At 52.1% G+C, this 16,510-nt stretch overlaps 3 protein-coding genes across 4 annotated transcripts; 2 read left to right on the top strand and 1 right to left on the bottom strand.

The window, feature by feature from the left end:
• The first annotated feature begins 887 nt into the window (after positions 1-887).
• Positions 888-4,382, top strand: TMEM265 (transmembrane protein 265). Its single transcript, XM_077314782.1, has 2 exons — positions 888-2,475; positions 3,405-4,382. The coding sequence occupies exons 1-2, from the start codon at positions 2,281-2,283 to the stop codon at positions 3,564-3,566; spliced, it is 357 nt and encodes a 118-aa protein (XP_077170897.1). The 5' UTR covers positions 888-2,280; the 3' UTR covers positions 3,567-4,382.
• A 1,483-nt stretch (positions 4,383-5,865) lies between these two features.
• On the top strand, positions 5,866-11,663 carry PHKG2 (phosphorylase kinase catalytic subunit gamma 2). Its single transcript, XM_077314637.1, has 10 exons — positions 5,866-6,038; positions 6,705-6,843; positions 7,048-7,223; positions 7,615-7,669; positions 8,630-8,695; positions 8,812-8,975; positions 9,171-9,261; positions 9,991-10,144; positions 10,326-10,451; positions 10,929-11,663. Exons 2-10 carry the CDS (start codon positions 6,749-6,751, stop codon positions 11,211-11,213), a joined length of 1,212 nt encoding a protein of 403 aa, XP_077170752.1. The 5' UTR covers positions 5,866-6,038; positions 6,705-6,748; the 3' UTR covers positions 11,214-11,663.
• Positions 11,664-12,255: 592 nt separating this feature from the next.
• Positions 12,256-16,428, bottom strand: CFAP119 (cilia and flagella associated protein 119). Of its 2 annotated transcripts, none has more exons than XM_077314707.1 (9): positions 16,132-16,428; positions 15,525-15,556; positions 15,095-15,160; positions 14,359-14,528; positions 13,767-13,837; positions 13,524-13,640; positions 13,183-13,237; positions 12,551-12,631; positions 12,256-12,468 (listed from the first exon to the last, which is right to left on the bottom strand). In XM_077314707.1, exons 1-9 carry the CDS (start codon positions 16,153-16,155, stop codon positions 12,290-12,292), a joined length of 795 nt encoding a protein of 264 aa, XP_077170822.1. In that variant the 5' UTR covers positions 16,156-16,428; the 3' UTR covers positions 12,256-12,289. The 2 variants fall into 2 exon arrangements, with proteins under 2 accessions (XP_077170822.1, XP_077170823.1); XM_077314708.1 differs by having other exon boundaries at positions 12,257-12,468; positions 12,551-12,628.
• Positions 16,429-16,510: the final 82 nt, after the last annotated feature.

Below are 16,510 nucleotides of genomic sequence, written 5' to 3'. Positions count from 1 at the left end.
TCGTGGCGCTTCCTTTGTTAATCAGAAAGGCGACCTGAGCAAAGGCTGGGCACTTTCTCAGAAGCAAGGAACCAGCCACCGTATTCCACGAATGGGAGTGCCAACCCCACCCTTCCTTTGGCTGGCCCAGACTAGCCCAATGAAGCAAAGGGGGGTCAGCCCTGGTTAGGACTTGGGTGAGAGGTCACCAACGGAATCCAGGGTCACAAAACAGAGCCCAGCAACTGGGACAAACCACCCCTGTTCATCTCTTGCCTTGAAAACCTGGTCAGGTTGCCATAAAGCAGCTGTGATTTGACAATCCCACCTTTAGTTCATAATCTATGTAAGGAGAGGTCAATAGATGTCCATGGACTACAATTCCCATGAGCCTTTGGCCAGCATGATGGCAGAGGCTCATGGGTATTGTAGTCCATGGACATGAGGAGAGCCACAGTTTCTTCCCATGCTCTGTCCTGTGTACATTTCAGTTTATAAGAGACAAGCAGCTGGACAAAGGGAACACAGGTGCCGTTACTGGGGGAGGGGGAGACACATTGGTTGGTCAGGCTGGTTTGCCCTAGTTAAACAGTTGCTTAATTGCAAAGTCTTGAGGTCTGTTACTCAGCTCTGAAACTTTGTTGTTGTCATTGGAATGAGGCTGAATCTGTAGCCCTTTTAGAGAGTGAGCATTTCCTCTAGATGTCCCAGAATGTAAGAAGGTCCTCTTGCTGGGGTGTCATGTAGAGACACTGCTGCAGAAGACCATCCAGGGGATTAACATTGATGATATGCAGGAATTGGGAAAGCGACTGGGGATACTGCAATGGCCGTATGGGGGAAACCGCCTCATTAAATTTCCCATTCTTCATCTACAGAAATGCTTTGAAGGTATGTAATTTTTCTGGTGGTTGAAGTGGGATTGCTTGATAGCCGATCCAGAATCTTGGCACTGCTTTTCGGTCTACATTCATGTCAGGAGATTCCTCAGCGCCTGTGGGCCCCCAGACCCTTAATATCTAAGGTTGGAAAGGAGTGCTGTGTAACAACTGGATTGATACAGAACCTCAATATTTGTGATGTTTTGTCCGTGATTTCAAGCAGGCTTGCTTAGAAGCAGGGCTTCGGGTTCCTGGATATCTTATTGGACCATGGGGAGAGTCGGGGTAAGAATTAGATGTGTAAAGAGGTCTTGCTACTGCAGCTGTAAGGATTTACAAAGCAACAGCAGTGTCTTTCGAGAGCCCTTGAGCAGCTGGCCCCCTACCGTGAGTGCATAAATCTAATTCAACCCCCTTGGGGCTTGTAGTACAGATGCACGGGATAGAAGATACGACTGCTCCATTAAAACCAACTGTAGGGCAGAAAGACCAAAAGGTCTGACTCATGACGTTTATACCGTTGAGAAACCTCTAAAATATTTCTCAGTCTTTGGGAACCCCCAGAAATGGTGTGATGGTGCACAGTGTGCTTAGGAGGCCTAGCTGTGTAGACACCCACTTGCGGCCCCTTCCCACCCCTTCCAGGCCCATCATTGGCTATTTTGAGAGGGGGGGAGCAGGTCGACATGATTATATATGGTCATCTCACCTGATAAATATTTGACGAATTTTCAAATATATACATAAATCAACTCCCACCCAATACGAGAATGTAGGTAGTAGGATGAAAGCGTATGATCTAACACTGACTAACAAGAGCAACTCACATTCCTGGGCTGGTTCCAGGCAGCTGTGACCTCATCCACTGAGAGTCTGGGACCCAACCCAAAACAGGCACTAGGAAGCCAGGTGTGTGAACATTCAGCAGCCCGAGGTGAGAAGACAAAACGGAGAACCTTCCTGAGGGACAGTGGGGAAGGCTGCTGCTCCCAGTTTGTGGCTCTTTCCCCAGATACCCGTTTTTCCTTCTCAATCCAAAAGAGGAGCCCAGTTCTGAAGGTGGGAAGATCTAACCAAGCATTCAGAAGGCCTTCAAACTCACGAAGATTACCTAATGGCCGTATCATTTATATGGTGCTTCTAATTTTGCACATGGCTCTACAGATGTTCATCACAGGAGGCTGGTGAAGGACAGCAGCAGTATGCTCACATTACAAGCCGGAAGCGGGCTGGGAGAAAGTGACTCTTACAGGATCTGAATCCAGGACACTCGTGTCAAAGACTCGATTGATCTTCACAACTTTCTGGTGCTGAATTCGGAATTGTCAGCGTGGACTCGGACGCCCACCCCATATTAAAGGCAGAGGAACAAAGGCATCCGCGGCCTTGGTTCTGCGTTCCAGATCTGATAGCCGAAGAGATGGAGATCGGCAACGGGACCCTTCCGCGGGAAGGAGACGAGACTACTGTTATGATTACTGTGGGGTCAACAGAGAGCCGCAATGCTGAGAAGTCCCTCCTTTTGCGCACGCGCAAGCTACGCAACCTGGCTATCGCTGGCATCATCTGTGGCTGCTCCTGCATTGGAGTCCTAGCCCTCATCTACGCAGTCAAGGTGAGCTATGGATGTCTGTATGATAACGTGCCCTCCCATGGAGATGGTGGAGAATGCATAGCAGGGTTGGCCAAACTGTGGCTCTCCAGATGTCAATAGGCTACTATTCCCCATGAGCCAGGGGCTCATAAAATGTCTGTCGTAGGGAGAGGAAGGGAAGGCGATCGTAAGCCACTTTGAGAAACATGAGGCCTGCTGGGTGACCTTGAGCCAATCAGAGCTCTCAAAGCCCCATCTACCTCACAGGGCATCTGTTGTGGGGAGAGGGAAGGAAAGAGATTATAAGCTGCCTTGAGACTCCCGAGGTCTGCTTGGGTGACTTTGGGCCAGCCACAGTTTTCTCAAAGCTCTTGCAGCCCCATCTAACTCACAGGGTGTCTGTTGTGGGGAGAGAAAGGGAAGGTGATTGTAATTTGCCTTGAGACTCTTTTTGAGAGTGAAAAGCGGGGTACAAAACCCCCCCACTCTTCTTCTACCAGCTACCCTCTTTTATATTTTCAAAGTTCCTATGTAATGTTTCCTCTCGAGTCACACGGAAACCTGCTGGGAGACTTTTTATCAATGGAAAAATTCTAATTGATAATACTTACTCAATATTGACTCTGAACCTTAGATCATGCAGCCGAACAGCGAGGTGTAAACAAACCACGCTAGCACTGCAGGTATTCCCAAGCAGTCCCATTGACTTCACTGGGCTCAGAATGGAGTAACTCGGAAGCAACATGACGGCTCTTAACCCACAACTTTGCTTAGGACTGCCCTGCGAGAGAAGTCAAAGATTTCTGTCAATTAGCACCAAGCATCTTAGCTGGGCGACAGAAGAAAACTTCGGCCAACGGGAGCCAATTCTGAATACGGTGGCCATTCTTTAAAATTAGCGCCGACGGGTGACTTTACTCTAACCAACCTCTCTGCTTTCTCTCCTGCAGGCTAGGGAGAAAATGAAAGCAAATTCTCCTGACGCAGCAGCCTACTGGTATCGGAAGTCCCTGCGTATGTCTTGGCTAAGTATTGGCGTCTGGATCACACTCTTGCTTTTGCTGCCCCTGTTAACCATCCTCATTTCCTACATCTTCTCAGTCGCTGAGTGAAGCTCTTCATGAACTGGTGCCAGAATCGTGTCTTTGGCACGGCTTTCCCAGCTGGACTTATTCTCAGATGGCATCAAGCAATTCGGTGCCCCGCTCTGCAGCCTGTGGCCCGGAGGAAATCGGAGAAGCGAGCGTGTGGAAACGGAACTACTTATAGCACCTTCCTGGGCGACGCTCTCTCAGAAGACTCCTCCATTTCTGGTTGAGGGTGGGGCTGTTGATGAAGCGCAGGATTCCCTGTCAAGCACGGAGATAGTAGGCAGAGCCAGGCGGAATGTTATAAATCTTGTTTGGTTTCCGTAAGAGGACTTGGTGTACTTGAATTACGCCTGGAGCACAGATGGCCAAGACATCTTGATTTAGACTTCTGACGCCCAAACATGACTGCAGGAGCCAAGAGCAAGAGACTCTGCTATTTTCCTTTCACCAAAAGATGCACTTATTGCTGCCGTGTTTGTGCGCTCTTTGATCCCTTGTTCCGTGAGCCGCTTTTGACCGCATGACCAGTTTGGCAACCTGATTTCATACCCACGGTTGGCCACAGCTTCCCTCCTTGCTCTCGCTTTGCGTCTCAGCTCTTCGTTTATCAAAACAAGAGGCTGCAAGTTTAAGGACTCTTACCTGGGAGTAGGAACAAATGAATAACATGGGACTTCTGAGCTGACACTTGCTTTGGGTCGCGCCCATCAACATTGATGGGAAAGTGCATGAATTAAAGGCTGCAACTAGGACGAAGATCGCCCGTAGAATTTTGTAGGGGGCTTGTCTTTTTTTACTATACTTAATGGTCCTTAAAATATACTTCCCTTGCATAGAGTTCACAGTCTGCTTGATTCTGTTCAACAGTAACCACCTCAAAAAAGCTAGTGTGTTACAGTGGTACAGAGTTTCAAACTAGGACAGGGGTGACAGCTGGAGAGCCACAGTTTGGCTACCCCTGGACTAGGATCTGGAAGATGCAGGTTTGAAGACCCCACTCTGTCATGGAAGCTTGTCAGCTGACCTTGGATCTAAGCCACCTTATACAGAATGAAGTAAACCAGAGGTAGTCAACCTGTGGTCCTCCAGATGTTCATGGACTACAATTCCCATGAGCCCTTGCCGGCATTTGCTGGCAGGGACTCATGGGAATTGTAGTCCATGAACATCTGGAGGACCACAGGTTGACTACCCCTGAAGTAAACAGCTCTGGCAAGGAATAAAATAAGGAAGAGAAAACATATAACTCAGGGGCGGGCAAACTGGTTCACCAGATGTCCATGGACTATGATTACCATGAGCCTATGCTTGTATGGTGCTAGCAAGGGCTCATGGGAATTGTAGTCCATGGACATCTGGAGAGCTAGTTTGGCCACCCCGCTATAGCTGAAAATGGGGGAGGGGGCCTGAGTTAAAAGATTGGTTGCTGGGTGGGAAGAAGATTAGTTGCTGGGTGGGAAGAAGAGGGCATGATGAGGATTATGAGAGGAAGGGGCTACAGGGGCAACTGCGGTTCAAACCCTGTTCCGCACAACAGCTGGAACTCTAAGGCCAACTGAGGATTGGGGTGGGTGGGTCTGAAAACAGGAACAGGTAAAGGTAGTGCTGGCTGGTGGGTGGGAAGGACAAGAGGAAGCAGGAATATGGAAGAAACTAGATCAAGTGTAGCTCTCCAGATGTCCAGACAACAAATCCCATGAGCCCCTGCAATGGCAGGGGCTCATGGGATTTGTAGTCTGGACATCTGGAGAGCCACCGGTTGTCCAGCTCTGCTATGGGGGAGGTAGAAGAAACCGTCTGCTGGTCGGGGGCTCCATTTGCCTCCTTCTGGGATCCGTCGTCCTCCTCGCCCACCGGATGTCGCCCGATACAAATAATGCGTGGGAGGAAGTGAAATCCTGCGGCCAGAATGACAGACCGGTCACCTTGGGTCACGTGGCTGGAGCCTCGCGGCGGAGCCCTGAGTGGTCACGTGACAGGGAAGCGGCCTCCCTTTCACCCTTCCTTTCCCCGATTTGCGAAACCCCGAATAACCCTTCTCCCCAACGCCCCCTCCCTTCCCTCTCCTGATTGGTTGCCGCCTTGCCCAGACTTCGGATTCCGAGCACCGCCTCCTCAAATCCAACGGCCCATTGATGGACTTGTCTGTCAGTTGCCAACCGACCCGCCCTCCAGGTTTTCTATTGGCTCTGCCGTTATTTCTCTCGCCCCACTCCCCTCCCTCGTGGCGTATAGGAAGCGGTCGCTTCCACCTCAGGCCAAACCACCAAAACGACCGCCCGGCTTTCTTTTCATTGGACGCCGCTTTCGCCAGTCTCGGCTCTACCCCGCCCCGCCCCGCCCCCCGTTTTGCTTTGTCCGATTGGCCTTCGTTTCCGTCATTTACTTCTGTGTTCGGAACGGCACGGGCCAATCGGAGAGGGAGAAGGCGGAGCCTGGGAGTCGCCGGTTGCCGCGGGGCCGTCCGCTCAGTCGCAGCTAAGGCGCCGCCTGGTGAGGATCTTGGGGGGCCAGTGCGCATGTGCATCTCGGGGAGGGGTCGTAGTGGGGGACAGGTTGGGTTTGGTGGGCTTTGAGTCCAGGGACGTGTTGCTAATCCCCGTGCTGGAAGCAAGAGCATCTCTGAGCATGAGCAGAATGCCAGTCCCTCGTCATCAAGCAGTTGAGAGGGAAAAATTTCCACCCCCAGGGGAAAATGTGGCTGCTCGCCCGGCCCATGCAAGCTTTATCTTTATTTATATGCAACTCACGATCACTGTTTATTTATATGCAACTTCCCCTAAATAGTCACTGAGCTGCTGTGTTGACGCATTGCATAATATTCAACCAGAGAGCTGCTGGGCGGGATTTCTGGAGCAGTGCCCGTTGCTTTTCCTGAAATACCTGGCTGGGTCTGCAGCCGGACTCAATGATGACAACGATAAAAGGAGTGGGGAGAAGCAGTGGCTACAATCTGAAGCAGAGGCCCGTGTTTACGGGAAGTGGAGCACGCCAGGGGAGGCAGGAGGCAATCTTTCCGGGTTGAGGATGCTTGCAATTGCAGCAGGGGGCATGCTGTGTTTCTTCCCAGCCGTCTCTTGCGGTGTGGGCAGGCAGTCCAGTAGCTCACCCTCGCAACCCCCAGGCTCAAAATGTCTCCTCTGGACTCCTCTTCCCCAGCTTTTTAGATCTTCTCTACGCCTCCCTTCTGCTCCTGGGGCAGGATGACCCGGGACGTGGGACTTGACGACGAGCTCCCGGACTGGGCTGGAGCGAAGGAGTTTTACCAGAAGTACGATCCCAAGGATGTCATTGGAAGGTGAAGCATAGACTTAACACTGCTGTGGTTACATTTTGATAAATTGCTTTCTGGCTGGGACGTCAAATAATTTTCATGGGTTTTCTTAAAAGAGGGGTATGGAGTGAAGGGGCTGAAAAAAACAGTTACTTTTACATTTCAGAACTTTGATCTATCTCTCATTCTCTCTCTCTCTCTCGGCTATTCATCTGTGCCTCCCTGCAGGGGTGTGAGCAGCGTGGTCCGGCGCTGCATTCACAAGCAGACAGGCCAGGAGTATGCGGTGAAGATTATCGAACTCACCCCGGAGCGCATGACCCCCCAGCAGCTGGAGGAGGTGCGCCTGTCTACGAGCAAAGAGATCGAGATCCTGCGGCAGGTCTCCGGTCACCCCTACATCAGTGAGTCGTGACTCTTTGCAACCCCGACATGCAAAATCAATACGATCCCTAAGGTAGCTCTGAACAGGCTTCTGCAAATTAATTCCGGCTCTCCAGATTAGAAGCCTCTGCTTTTAGCCACGACACAAAGTGGGGTAGAAAGAACCCCCACTTGCTCCTCCTGTTTTTCTCCTCCTCCTCTTGCCTGTTACAGCAAATGCGGAACAGCGGCTGGTGTGTTTGTTGCTGCTCTCCTTCCTGGGCATCTCTTCATTGTTTTGTGGGCTGACCCTGGCTTCTGATGCTTACGTGTTCCGTCCTTAGGGGCCGTTTTGTTGACTCGGGTGTGCTGAAGAACGCAATGCCCCAGCTCCTCAGACCCTGCTCTCTCTCTCTTTTCTTTTTTCTCCAGTTACTCTGATAGATTCCTACGAGTCATCCACCTTCACGTTCCTGGTATTTGACTTGTAAGTAGCCATCCGCTTGAAAGCAGGAGCACCTCTGGGAATCGGCCTCCCTAGCTTAGCTAGAGAGCCAGTTTGGTGTAGTGGTTAGGAGTGCGGACTTCTAATCTGGCATGCCGGGTTCGATTCTGCACTCCCCCACAGGCAGCCAGCTGGGTGACCTTGGGCTCGTCACGGCACTGATAAAACTGTTCTGACCAGGCAGTGATATCCGGGCTCTCTCAGCCTCACCCACCCCACAGGGTGTCTGCTGTGGGGAGAGGAATGGGAAGGCGACTGTAAGCCGCTTTGATCCTCCTTCGGGTAGGGAAAAGCGGCATATAAGAACCAACTCTTCTTCTTCTTCTTAGACAGAGAAGTCAATGTCTTAGATCGAGCGATCAACATTTGTATTTTTGCAGAATTTTTTTTTAAACTGAGCATTTTTACTGCGTCTTCGGTAGGTTGTAACCTGCCCTGAGTCTTTGGGAAAGGGCGGGATAGAAATAAAACAATAAATAAATAGCTGATGCACAGAACTGGCTTTGGCGAGGGGTCTGCTTCTTTTTGCACACTGTCAGGCACTGGCCTCTTCAGACGCCAAGATCCGGGTTACCCAAGGAACATCTGAGGCAGCCTTCAGAAAGGGAGCTGGAAGTGAGGCTGGGAGGGGGAACTGCCTTTCGGGGCTTCTGTCGTTGTCAGGAAAAGAGGTCCACGTCAGGCCTTCCAAACTCTGCAGGCTGAACAGACCTTTCTTGCTTTCTGGGCACTTGTGGATAATTACGGTTTTCACACCATGTGCCTCTCCGGGAAAATAACGCTGCCAAACGCCTGTATCCGAGGTGGGACTTGAACCCAAGCCCTCCCGGATTTAAGTCATGAGCCCTCTGGGCCTCACCCTGAAAGGAACGGTCCGATTCTCCACTCTGTGCTGTCGCCGCTCCGAGCGGATTGACCCCTGGTCCTGTGTTCCCTCGGCAGGATGAGACGCGGGGAGCTCTTTGACTACCTTACCGAGAAGGTGACCCTGAGCGAGAAAGAGACCAGGTAATGGGTTGTTCCTATTAAATTTGAACCCGCCTGCTCCAGCCCCCGCTTGCTTTCTGTGGGCCTCTGATGTGGGTGGGGCCGCAGCAGATAAGGCCCTGGTTCCTCTCTCGCAGGTGCATCATGCGATCCCTCCTGGAGGCGGTGGGCTACCTCCATGCCAACAATATCCTCCATCGGGACCTCAAGCCCGAGAACATCCTCATGGACGATCAGCTCAACATCAAGCTCTCCGATTTCGGCTTCTCCTGCCATCTGGAGCCGGGAGAGAAACTGCGAGGTGGGGGATACGGGCTGGGCCAGGCCGGGGAGGGGGTGTGGAGGCCCGTTTTGCACTGCAGGGGACGGCCCGCATGTCGCCTTGGGGGTTTGTGTGTGCATGTACGCATCTGTCTTAACAACTGAGGACCCTTCTGCTAACAGCCGGACTGCTGTGCTTTCTGAATGTCTGAGTGTTCCCACAATCCCCTGACAGAGCTCTGTGGAACTCCCGGCTACTTGGCCCCAGAGATCCTCAAGTGCTCCATGGACGAGACTCATCCTGGCTACGGGAAGGAGGTAGACCTGTGAGTGGCATTCTGTCTTTCCTTGGAGGGAGGGAAGCCGAGGAGGGCTTCTTGGCAGCCAACAGCTGAAGAAGGGCTCTCAGACAGCATTCTGAGGAGGGTTGAGGGGGGGTTGGTATGTCTCTGCCTACTAGGCCTATCTGTCACCACTGTGTCAGCCAGCTCTGTGTCTGGAAGAGAATCCTAAACTCGGAATAGCCTTCTGCAGTTGGTGATACGAGTACCCTGCTGATGGTGCAAATTTTGTGTGGGGGTTATTTTGAAAGGGGCAAACTTTGCAGTTCTAAAGAAAAAAAAAACATTGGCTGGGGGGAGGGTTAACCTCTGATGAAGCCTCAAAAGTTTGCTCAGAGTTCAGGACACCCCTGATAAGCCAAGGGAGAGGCAATCCATTTGTGTGGGAGGTTCCAGGGTATGGGATATACATCTGGCCCAGACAGGAGGCTGTTCCTAAAGGTATCGCAACCCCTTCCCTTTTCCTCTGGGCCCAGTCCTCCACTGCACTCGGCACCAGCAAGGCCTAGTTCCTCAGGTGCGGCCTGTTGCTTTTGCCTTCACCATTAGCCAGAATGTTGGCAACATCCTTTAAAAATCAAATGCCAAGACAGTCAAGACCCCAGGATGCTTTGCAAGTCGTGTCCAGTGCTGGTTAGGCGGGGGCAGCTGCTCTCACCTGACTGTTCTTTGCATGTGAGGGACCCCTCTGTTCTCTCCCCCCCCCCTCCAAAGCTGGGCCTGCGGAGTGATCTTCTTCACCCTCCTGGCCGGCTCCCCTCCTTTCTGGCACCGCAAGCAGATGCTGATGCTCCGGATGATCATGGAGGGGCAGTACCAGTTCGGGTCTCCGGAATGGGACGACCGGTCCGACACAGTCAAGGACCTGGTAAGACGGGAAACGTGGATGGCGGGCTCCGGGACAGCCGATTCTACAGGGATTCAAGGGGGGAAGGCTCAGCAAACCATTTCAAATCTCTTCGACCGAGCCATTCCCCCCCCCCCCCCATAATGACGTTGGTCTGCCCTGTGGCCTGCAGCTGAGAAACCTCCCACCTTATCTCTTGCAGATCTCACGGTTGCTGCAAGTGGACCCGGCGCAGCGTCTAACAGCCGAGCAGGCGCTCCAGCACTCGTTCTTCCAGCGCTGCGGCAGCCGTGAGCTCCGGCACTTCAGCCCCTACCACAAATTCAGAGTAAGCCTCTGCCTTGAGTTTATTGCTTTAGATGGTCGCCATGGCAGGCAGGTTGTGGGTGGGAATGGGTTTTAAGGGTTTGTATTGTTAAATTTGAATGTAAAATTTATTTAAAATAGGTAACAGACAGATTAAAAATTCAAAATTAAATTTAGCAGCAACGGTTTCTTCCTGCCTCCCCCCACAACAAACATTCTGTGAGGTAGGTGGAGATGAGAGAGCTCTGCGGAAACAGCTCTAATAGGAGTGTGACTAGCCCAAGGTCACCTAGGTGGCTGCATGAGGAGGAGTGGAGAATCGAACCCAGACCTCCAGATTAGAGACTGTTGCTCTTAACCACAACACCAAGGGAAGAGTAGAGCACGGAGAGGGATCTCTTTCCCCCCACCCAATTCTCATACATTTCTCAGCCTTCCACTTAGGCGTCCGCCTGTGCTCCCTGCGGATTAAGGTTCTTCCCTCCTCTCCCTGTGGCAGGTGGCTGCGTGGACCGTCCGGGCCTCCATCCGCATCTTCTCCAACTACCGGCGGGTGCGGCCGGTCACCAAGGAGCTGCTGCTGTCCGACCCTTATGGGCTCAAGGGTGTGCGCAAGCTGATCGACGCCTGCGCCTTCCGCATCTACGGACACTGGGTCAAAAAGGGCGAGCAGCAGAACCGGGCCGCGCTCTTCGAAAACGTCCCGAAGGCCATCCAGCTGGTGTTGCTCAGTGCAGAGGGAGAGGAGCCCCCCTCGGCTGCCACGGACGACCTTCCCAATTAGAGGCTAGATTACTGCTCCTGAGACAGCTGGGATCACGGTGACCCCAAGTCCGTGGAGGAGGAAGGAGGGCGTCCCTTGCGGAACGGCTCCTCCCCTGCTCCTGGTGGACTGGCAAGTTGTGGAGACCTCTTGGAGGGGGAGCATTTGCCCTTGCATGCAAAGGGGTCCAAACAGGGGCCAGGGACCCTTGATTTTAGGAGAGTGTGGCCTCCTGAATGTGCAGCCAGCAGGAGAGAGAGACCTCAGAGCTTCCTGGAGCCAAGAATGCAAAGCGGCCATATTTTGGTGGAATTACAGAGTGTCGGGTGGCTGTTCTAGTTCTGTGTTGCAGAGGCTCGTCTACATCTCTTCCCACAGTGAGGGGGTCTACCCTGCCCCTCATCCATTCTGGCTGCCAAATTCCCCATCTGTTGTGTGAATTGACATTGTGTATGGCCAGTGTTGCTTGACCGGGGGGGGGGGGGCTGGGATGGACCAGGAGGGGCTGGGAGGAGGGGCCAGGACCAGACGACGGGAACTGGGCGGGGCCCTGCTGTGCATGTCTTTGTTCATGTTCCCCGCCTCTGTTAATTTTGTAATAATTAGAATAAAAATAGAAGTGTGACCCAAACTGGCCTGGGATCATTTCCGGAAAAGTGTGTGTAGGGCGAAGATACTCTCTGTTGGAAATGGGACCAGGGGACAGGCTAGAGCAGCCTTCCCACTTTGTGGTTTCTTGAAGAATGTTTCCGGGGTTTCTCAATGGTAGAACGGCTGAGAAAGGCTGGACTAGAGAGATGAATTTTCCAGTTGCACAAAGTAATCCCAAGGGGGCTGGACTTCTAAAGTCCGCCTTCTAAAGCGGCCATCTTTGCCAGGGGAATGGCTCTCTGTTGCCCGAAGATTGGTTGTAATCATGAGAGATCTACAACCAACACCTGGAAGTTGGCGAGCCCACTTCTGATGGGCGGCAAGAGGCTTAGGGGTGGTTCTTTGCAACCTCTACCATGCCAGGGAAAACCAGAGGCCCTCGTCCTGCTTCCAAAAATCTTTATTCTTCTTCCCTTCCCACTCCCTCCCCCCCCCCGGGCCCCGGCTCACTTCTTCTTGCCCTTGCTGGGGCCCTTGCTGCTGCTGATTCCCTTCTCCAGTTGCAAGAGCTTGCAGTTGAACTGCTCCTCCGTGGTCCGCAGACGCTGCTCCACAAGCAGACGCAGCTGGGCCAGCTCCTGGTTGAGCTGAGCTGAGATGTACTCCCGCAGGATGGCCGTGGGGTCTAGAGAGAGGAGGGGGAGGGGTGGCAGGGTGAAGGAGTGCCCCAGCCCCACTGCAATGTCTCCCCCCCCCTCCCCACTTACCTTCCTGGGCTGGGGTGGCTTCCTCGGTCTCCTCCTGCAAAGGCGACAAGGGGGTCTCTGTGCTCTCGGCTGGCTCTGCTGCTGGAGGGAAGGGGGGAGGTTAAAAGGGTCGGCAGACGGGGTGCCGGAGGGGGGCACAGAATATTTTGGCTGAGCTGCAGGTGTGTCACGGGGGAGAACCCCAAATATAGATAAATAAAAACTATTTATTTAACTTATTTAATTAATTTAGTTATTTATACTTATATACCGCCCTCCCTGAATTTGTTATTAGAACTCAAGAATGTTTAAAAACCTCAAGAGAATATCATATCCATTGGGCACACCTACAACATCTCAGTGTGCACTCTGCAACTGCCGACAAGTTCAGACCTGATGTGTTTCGATCGTACTTATCTTCCTTAGGTCAATATACAGAGGCAGAAAGTATAGAGCAATTTTTTTTTTCAATTTACAACAGGAAGGAACAAAAATGTCTTTAATCTGACACGGCTGGCTCTGGCCCTGCAAAGGATTCATATTGGCCTGTCCTCATCTGAAGGGTTGGGGTGATTGCGAATGATCAGGGCTCTCCAGGTGACCTTTGGTCTCTCAAACTGCTAAGAAGGGTGTACAGGTGCCCCACGTTTTACCTTCCTCTTTGGGCTCTGGCATCCCAATGTAGGTGAAGGATACATCCAAGCGCACCTAGAGGAGGAAGGAGACGGCAGGTTCAGGGCAGGTTCATGTGTGACGTGTTCCGCCCTAATCTGTTGAGTTCCTCGGACCGTTATTTTGTAGTCCCTTCTTACGAAGCCGTTTTGCTGTACCCATGACGTGCGTCAGAGGCAACGTCATGCAATGCGCGACGGAGCATGTCTCAACGCCAGTGCTGTTGGCCTCCCAAGCTGAAGAGGGAACACAGGAGCCCCCCCCCCCCACACACACACACACACACACACCCCTCCTGAGGTGACCGGGGAGGCTATTTTACCTGTGGAGTGAAGGCATATTTGTAAAGCTTGAAGTGTCGGAAGTAGGTGTTGATGATGTAGTCCGTTATGAGCACCAGCTGGTCTTGGCTGAAGAGGTCGATACTGAAGGGAGGCCTCTGCAGAAGGAACAGGAAGGGAGGCGGGCAGCAGGAGGAGGAGCAGGCTGTTATTTCCCTCCCACCAGTGTTGATGGGGGGGTTTCTCGGCTGGGTTCCCGCCTTGCCTGGCGCGAGGGCACTCACCCGGATGGAGTGGCAGAAAACCAGCTCGGTGAAATAGTTGTAACATTCCTCCACGTTCGGGAGCGGTGTTTCTGCGGGGGGGGGGGGGCGCATCAGGGGTGGGGTGGGGTCAGTGGAGTATCCAGCTGTAGTTCTACCCACATGCCAGGATCTCGATCATGTTCCACCCGAGTCTTTTCCCTCAAGCTCAATTCTCAGCTGGGGACCGGAAGGCCGCCTACTTCTGGTTCTCCCACTGCTCCCCTGTCTCTTGGGATCGTTGACACTGCTTTGTTTCTTTGCAATACGTCATCTAGGGCAGCCCTTCTCTGCTAGGGCCCTATTAGGAGTTCATCTCTGGTTCCAAGGCCCCCAGCGGTAGGCCGGCCCCTTGCGCAGGGAGCCAGGCTAAAAATGGCCTAAACTAAGAATGAGATAGCTATACTTGTCTTACAAATGTGCAAGATAGATTTCAAGCTCTTTTGACCAAGAGAAACATGTGCATTTGTTTTTACCTTAAATGCTTAGGGATGGGATCCCCTCCCCACCACCCCAGGCAGCTGTCAATACCACGTCTTCTCCTAGACCTCCTTCCCTCCCCCTGCCTCCTTACCCACACAAGCCTCATGTGTGTCCCTCACGATGGAGACGAAGGCCGAGGTCTGTTCCCGGTTGAATCTCTGCTTCCGGCAGAACTGGACGGAATAGAAGTACAGGTCCAGCAAGATGGCGGAGCGCGGGTTTGATTGGAAATCCTGCAGGTTGAGCAGCTCGGAGAGGAGGCTGGGTGGGAAGGAGGACAAGGAAGGAAGCATTATGGGTGTGCAGCTTTTAGGGGAGACTTCTGCCAGCTCCCACTTTCCTCAGGCCTCTTACTGATTAGAATCTGCCATAGTTTTGCACAATCTACTGCAAGAATTGTAGACAGATGAAAACAGCGGGAATTACTGATTTTCGGGAGGGATCTAATTGGGTATAATGCCCTTTCCCTTTTCCTCCACTGTATTATCAGAAGTGTGGAAAGGAAGTGATGCCTATTCTCATGGCATTCTTATTGTTGATTTGTGGGTATGGCTGATCCTGCATTGAGCGAGGGGGAGATTAGATATCCTGCATGGCCCCTTCCAACTCTATGATTCTAAGTCAGCCATTCTCATCATTGAGAAACCCCTGAAACATTCTTCAGGCTTTGAGAAACCCCAGAAGTGGCATGATTGTGTAGAACTGAGAAAGCCTGTTCTAAGTACTCAGCTGAGTTTATTACACGCACACATATTTTTGTATTTTTGTATGGGGTGTGTGTGTGTGGGGGGGGGGTGTTCCTGTTGTGAGATTTATAACTCCATCACCTCTTCAGCTCATTGGTGGTTTGGGTCTGTTCAATGAGATCCATGGAGTGAACGTCCAGATATTTCCTGCCAAGGAAGAGATGAAAGAAAACAAGCCAGTATGAACAGGTTGACAATCCTATTTGTAGAGGCCCCATAGGCAGGCAGCCCGGAGTGGACCAGGGGTCTGGCAGCACCAAAAGGTACTAACGAAAATGCATCAGTCTCTACTGTGGGAATGGTACTTCCACCGGCAGACTGAGGGAAAGCCAAGATGCTCTGAAATGTTTTGCCCACACATGTTTTTAATTCTAAAGCTGTATATGTTTTTATGCATCATATATGTTTTGACGGTATGTTTTTATGCAATATTGTTGGAAGCTGCCCGAGCAGCGAGGTACATAAGGAAGAATAAATATTAAATAAATAAAATAAAAGGGCTGCCACTTACCACATACATATCTTTGCTTTGTGCTGCTGAGGCTGAAAGAAAGAGAGAACACTTTTCAGTAAGTTTTCTCAGTGTGGGATACTTTGAGTCCACCTGTCTGAGGATGATCACTTCCACTGCGATTCACCTGGTTCCAGCTTCAACACTGGAGGTCTCTGCGAGAAAAGGAGCTATTAAATGGACCGGGAATGTGGTGATCTAATTTGTACGTAGATTCAGGCGGGTCACTGTGGTGGCCTGGAGCAGCCAAACAAAGTTTGAGTCCAGGGGTCCTTTTACGACAATGAACTTTTAGATAGGGTATAAGCTTTCATGCACACACACACACACAGAGATCTGATGGTATAGAGAGCTCTGAGAGAACTGTTATGTGAGAACAGATTTATCAGGACTGCGATTAGCCCAAGGTCACCCAGCTGGCTGCATGTGGAGGAGGAACGGGGAACAAAACCTGGCTGGCCAGATTAGAAGCCACCGCCCTTCACCACCTCGCCAAGCTGGCTCAAACATTATTCGTAGGCAAGCGTCCAACAGGTGAAGCAGGGTGGGTCCCGCCGCAGCACCTGTTGGATTTCGGCCTGCGAGATGGTGGCCCCGCCCCTCTCACCTGTAGGAGGGATTCCGGACCCATGGCGGTTTGCTGGGGATGCTCAGACGGGTACCAGGACGCGTTGCCACGGCAACCGCGGCTCCTTCGGCTAATCGGAATTCAGCTTAGGTTTTGTCGAATCAGAAGGGGCGATGCGGGAAGTGGGCGGGAGAAGCCGAATGCGCATGCGCCACAGAAACCTGAAGCTTCTCTTTAGTGGCTGAGGGGCCATAGAGGCAGGGTGGGAAAAATAACCGGAAGTGCCCTGTAGAAGAAACACCCAGGGGGAAAAGCTAAAACACGCCATGGGTGGCCGTGAGCCGCTTTCAATCTTCCTCTGCCTCTACGCGAAGTTACCACGGCCGCCCAGCGGACCAATCACAGAGCCTCTGCCAGC

This window comes from Paroedura picta, chromosome 16 (genome assembly GCF_049243985.1).
Source record: "Paroedura picta isolate Pp20150507F chromosome 16, Ppicta_v3.0, whole genome shotgun sequence".
In the NCBI taxonomy this organism is placed as follows: domain Eukaryota; kingdom Metazoa; phylum Chordata; class Lepidosauria; order Squamata; family Gekkonidae; genus Paroedura; species Paroedura picta.
Note: the sequence above shows the minus strand (reverse complement) of the source record. Positions and strands in the feature narration are given on the sequence as shown.

What these genes read in the sequence shown, in the direction of transcription:
- TMEM265 (XM_077314782.1), top strand. Translation starts at nt 2,281, where the DNA reads ATGGAGATCGGCAACGGGACCCTTCCGCGGGAAGGAGACGAGACTACT. An exon ending in CCCTCATCTACGCAGTCAAG is followed by an intron (nt 2,476 to 3,404) that starts GTGAGCTATGGA and finishes TCTCTCCTGCAG; the next exon opens with GCTAGGGAGAAAATGAAAGC.
- PHKG2 (XM_077314637.1), top strand. Translation starts at nt 6,749, where the DNA reads ATGACCCGGGACGTGGGACTTGACGACGAGCTCCCGGACTGGGCTGGA. An exon ending in CTCCGGTCACCCCTACATCA is followed by an intron (nt 7,224 to 7,614) that starts GTGAGTCGTGAC and finishes TTTTTTCTCCAG; the next exon opens with TTACTCTGATAGATTCCTAC. An exon ending in GCCGGGAGAGAAACTGCGAG is followed by an intron (nt 8,976 to 9,170) that starts GTGGGGGATACG and finishes ATCCCCTGACAG; the next exon opens with AGCTCTGTGGAACTCCCGGC.
- CFAP119 (XM_077314707.1), bottom strand. Translation starts at nt 16,155, where the DNA reads ATGGGTCCGGAATCCCTCCTACAG. An exon ending in TTTTCTGCCACTCCATCCGG is followed by an intron (nt 13,641 to 13,766) that starts GTGAGTGCCCTC and finishes TTCCTTCTGCAG; the next exon opens with AGGCCTCCCTTCAGTATCGA. An exon ending in AGCCACCCCAGCCCAGGAAG is followed by an intron (nt 12,469 to 12,550) that starts GTAAGTGGGGAG and finishes TCCTCTCTCTAG; the next exon opens with ACCCCACGGCCATCCTGCGG.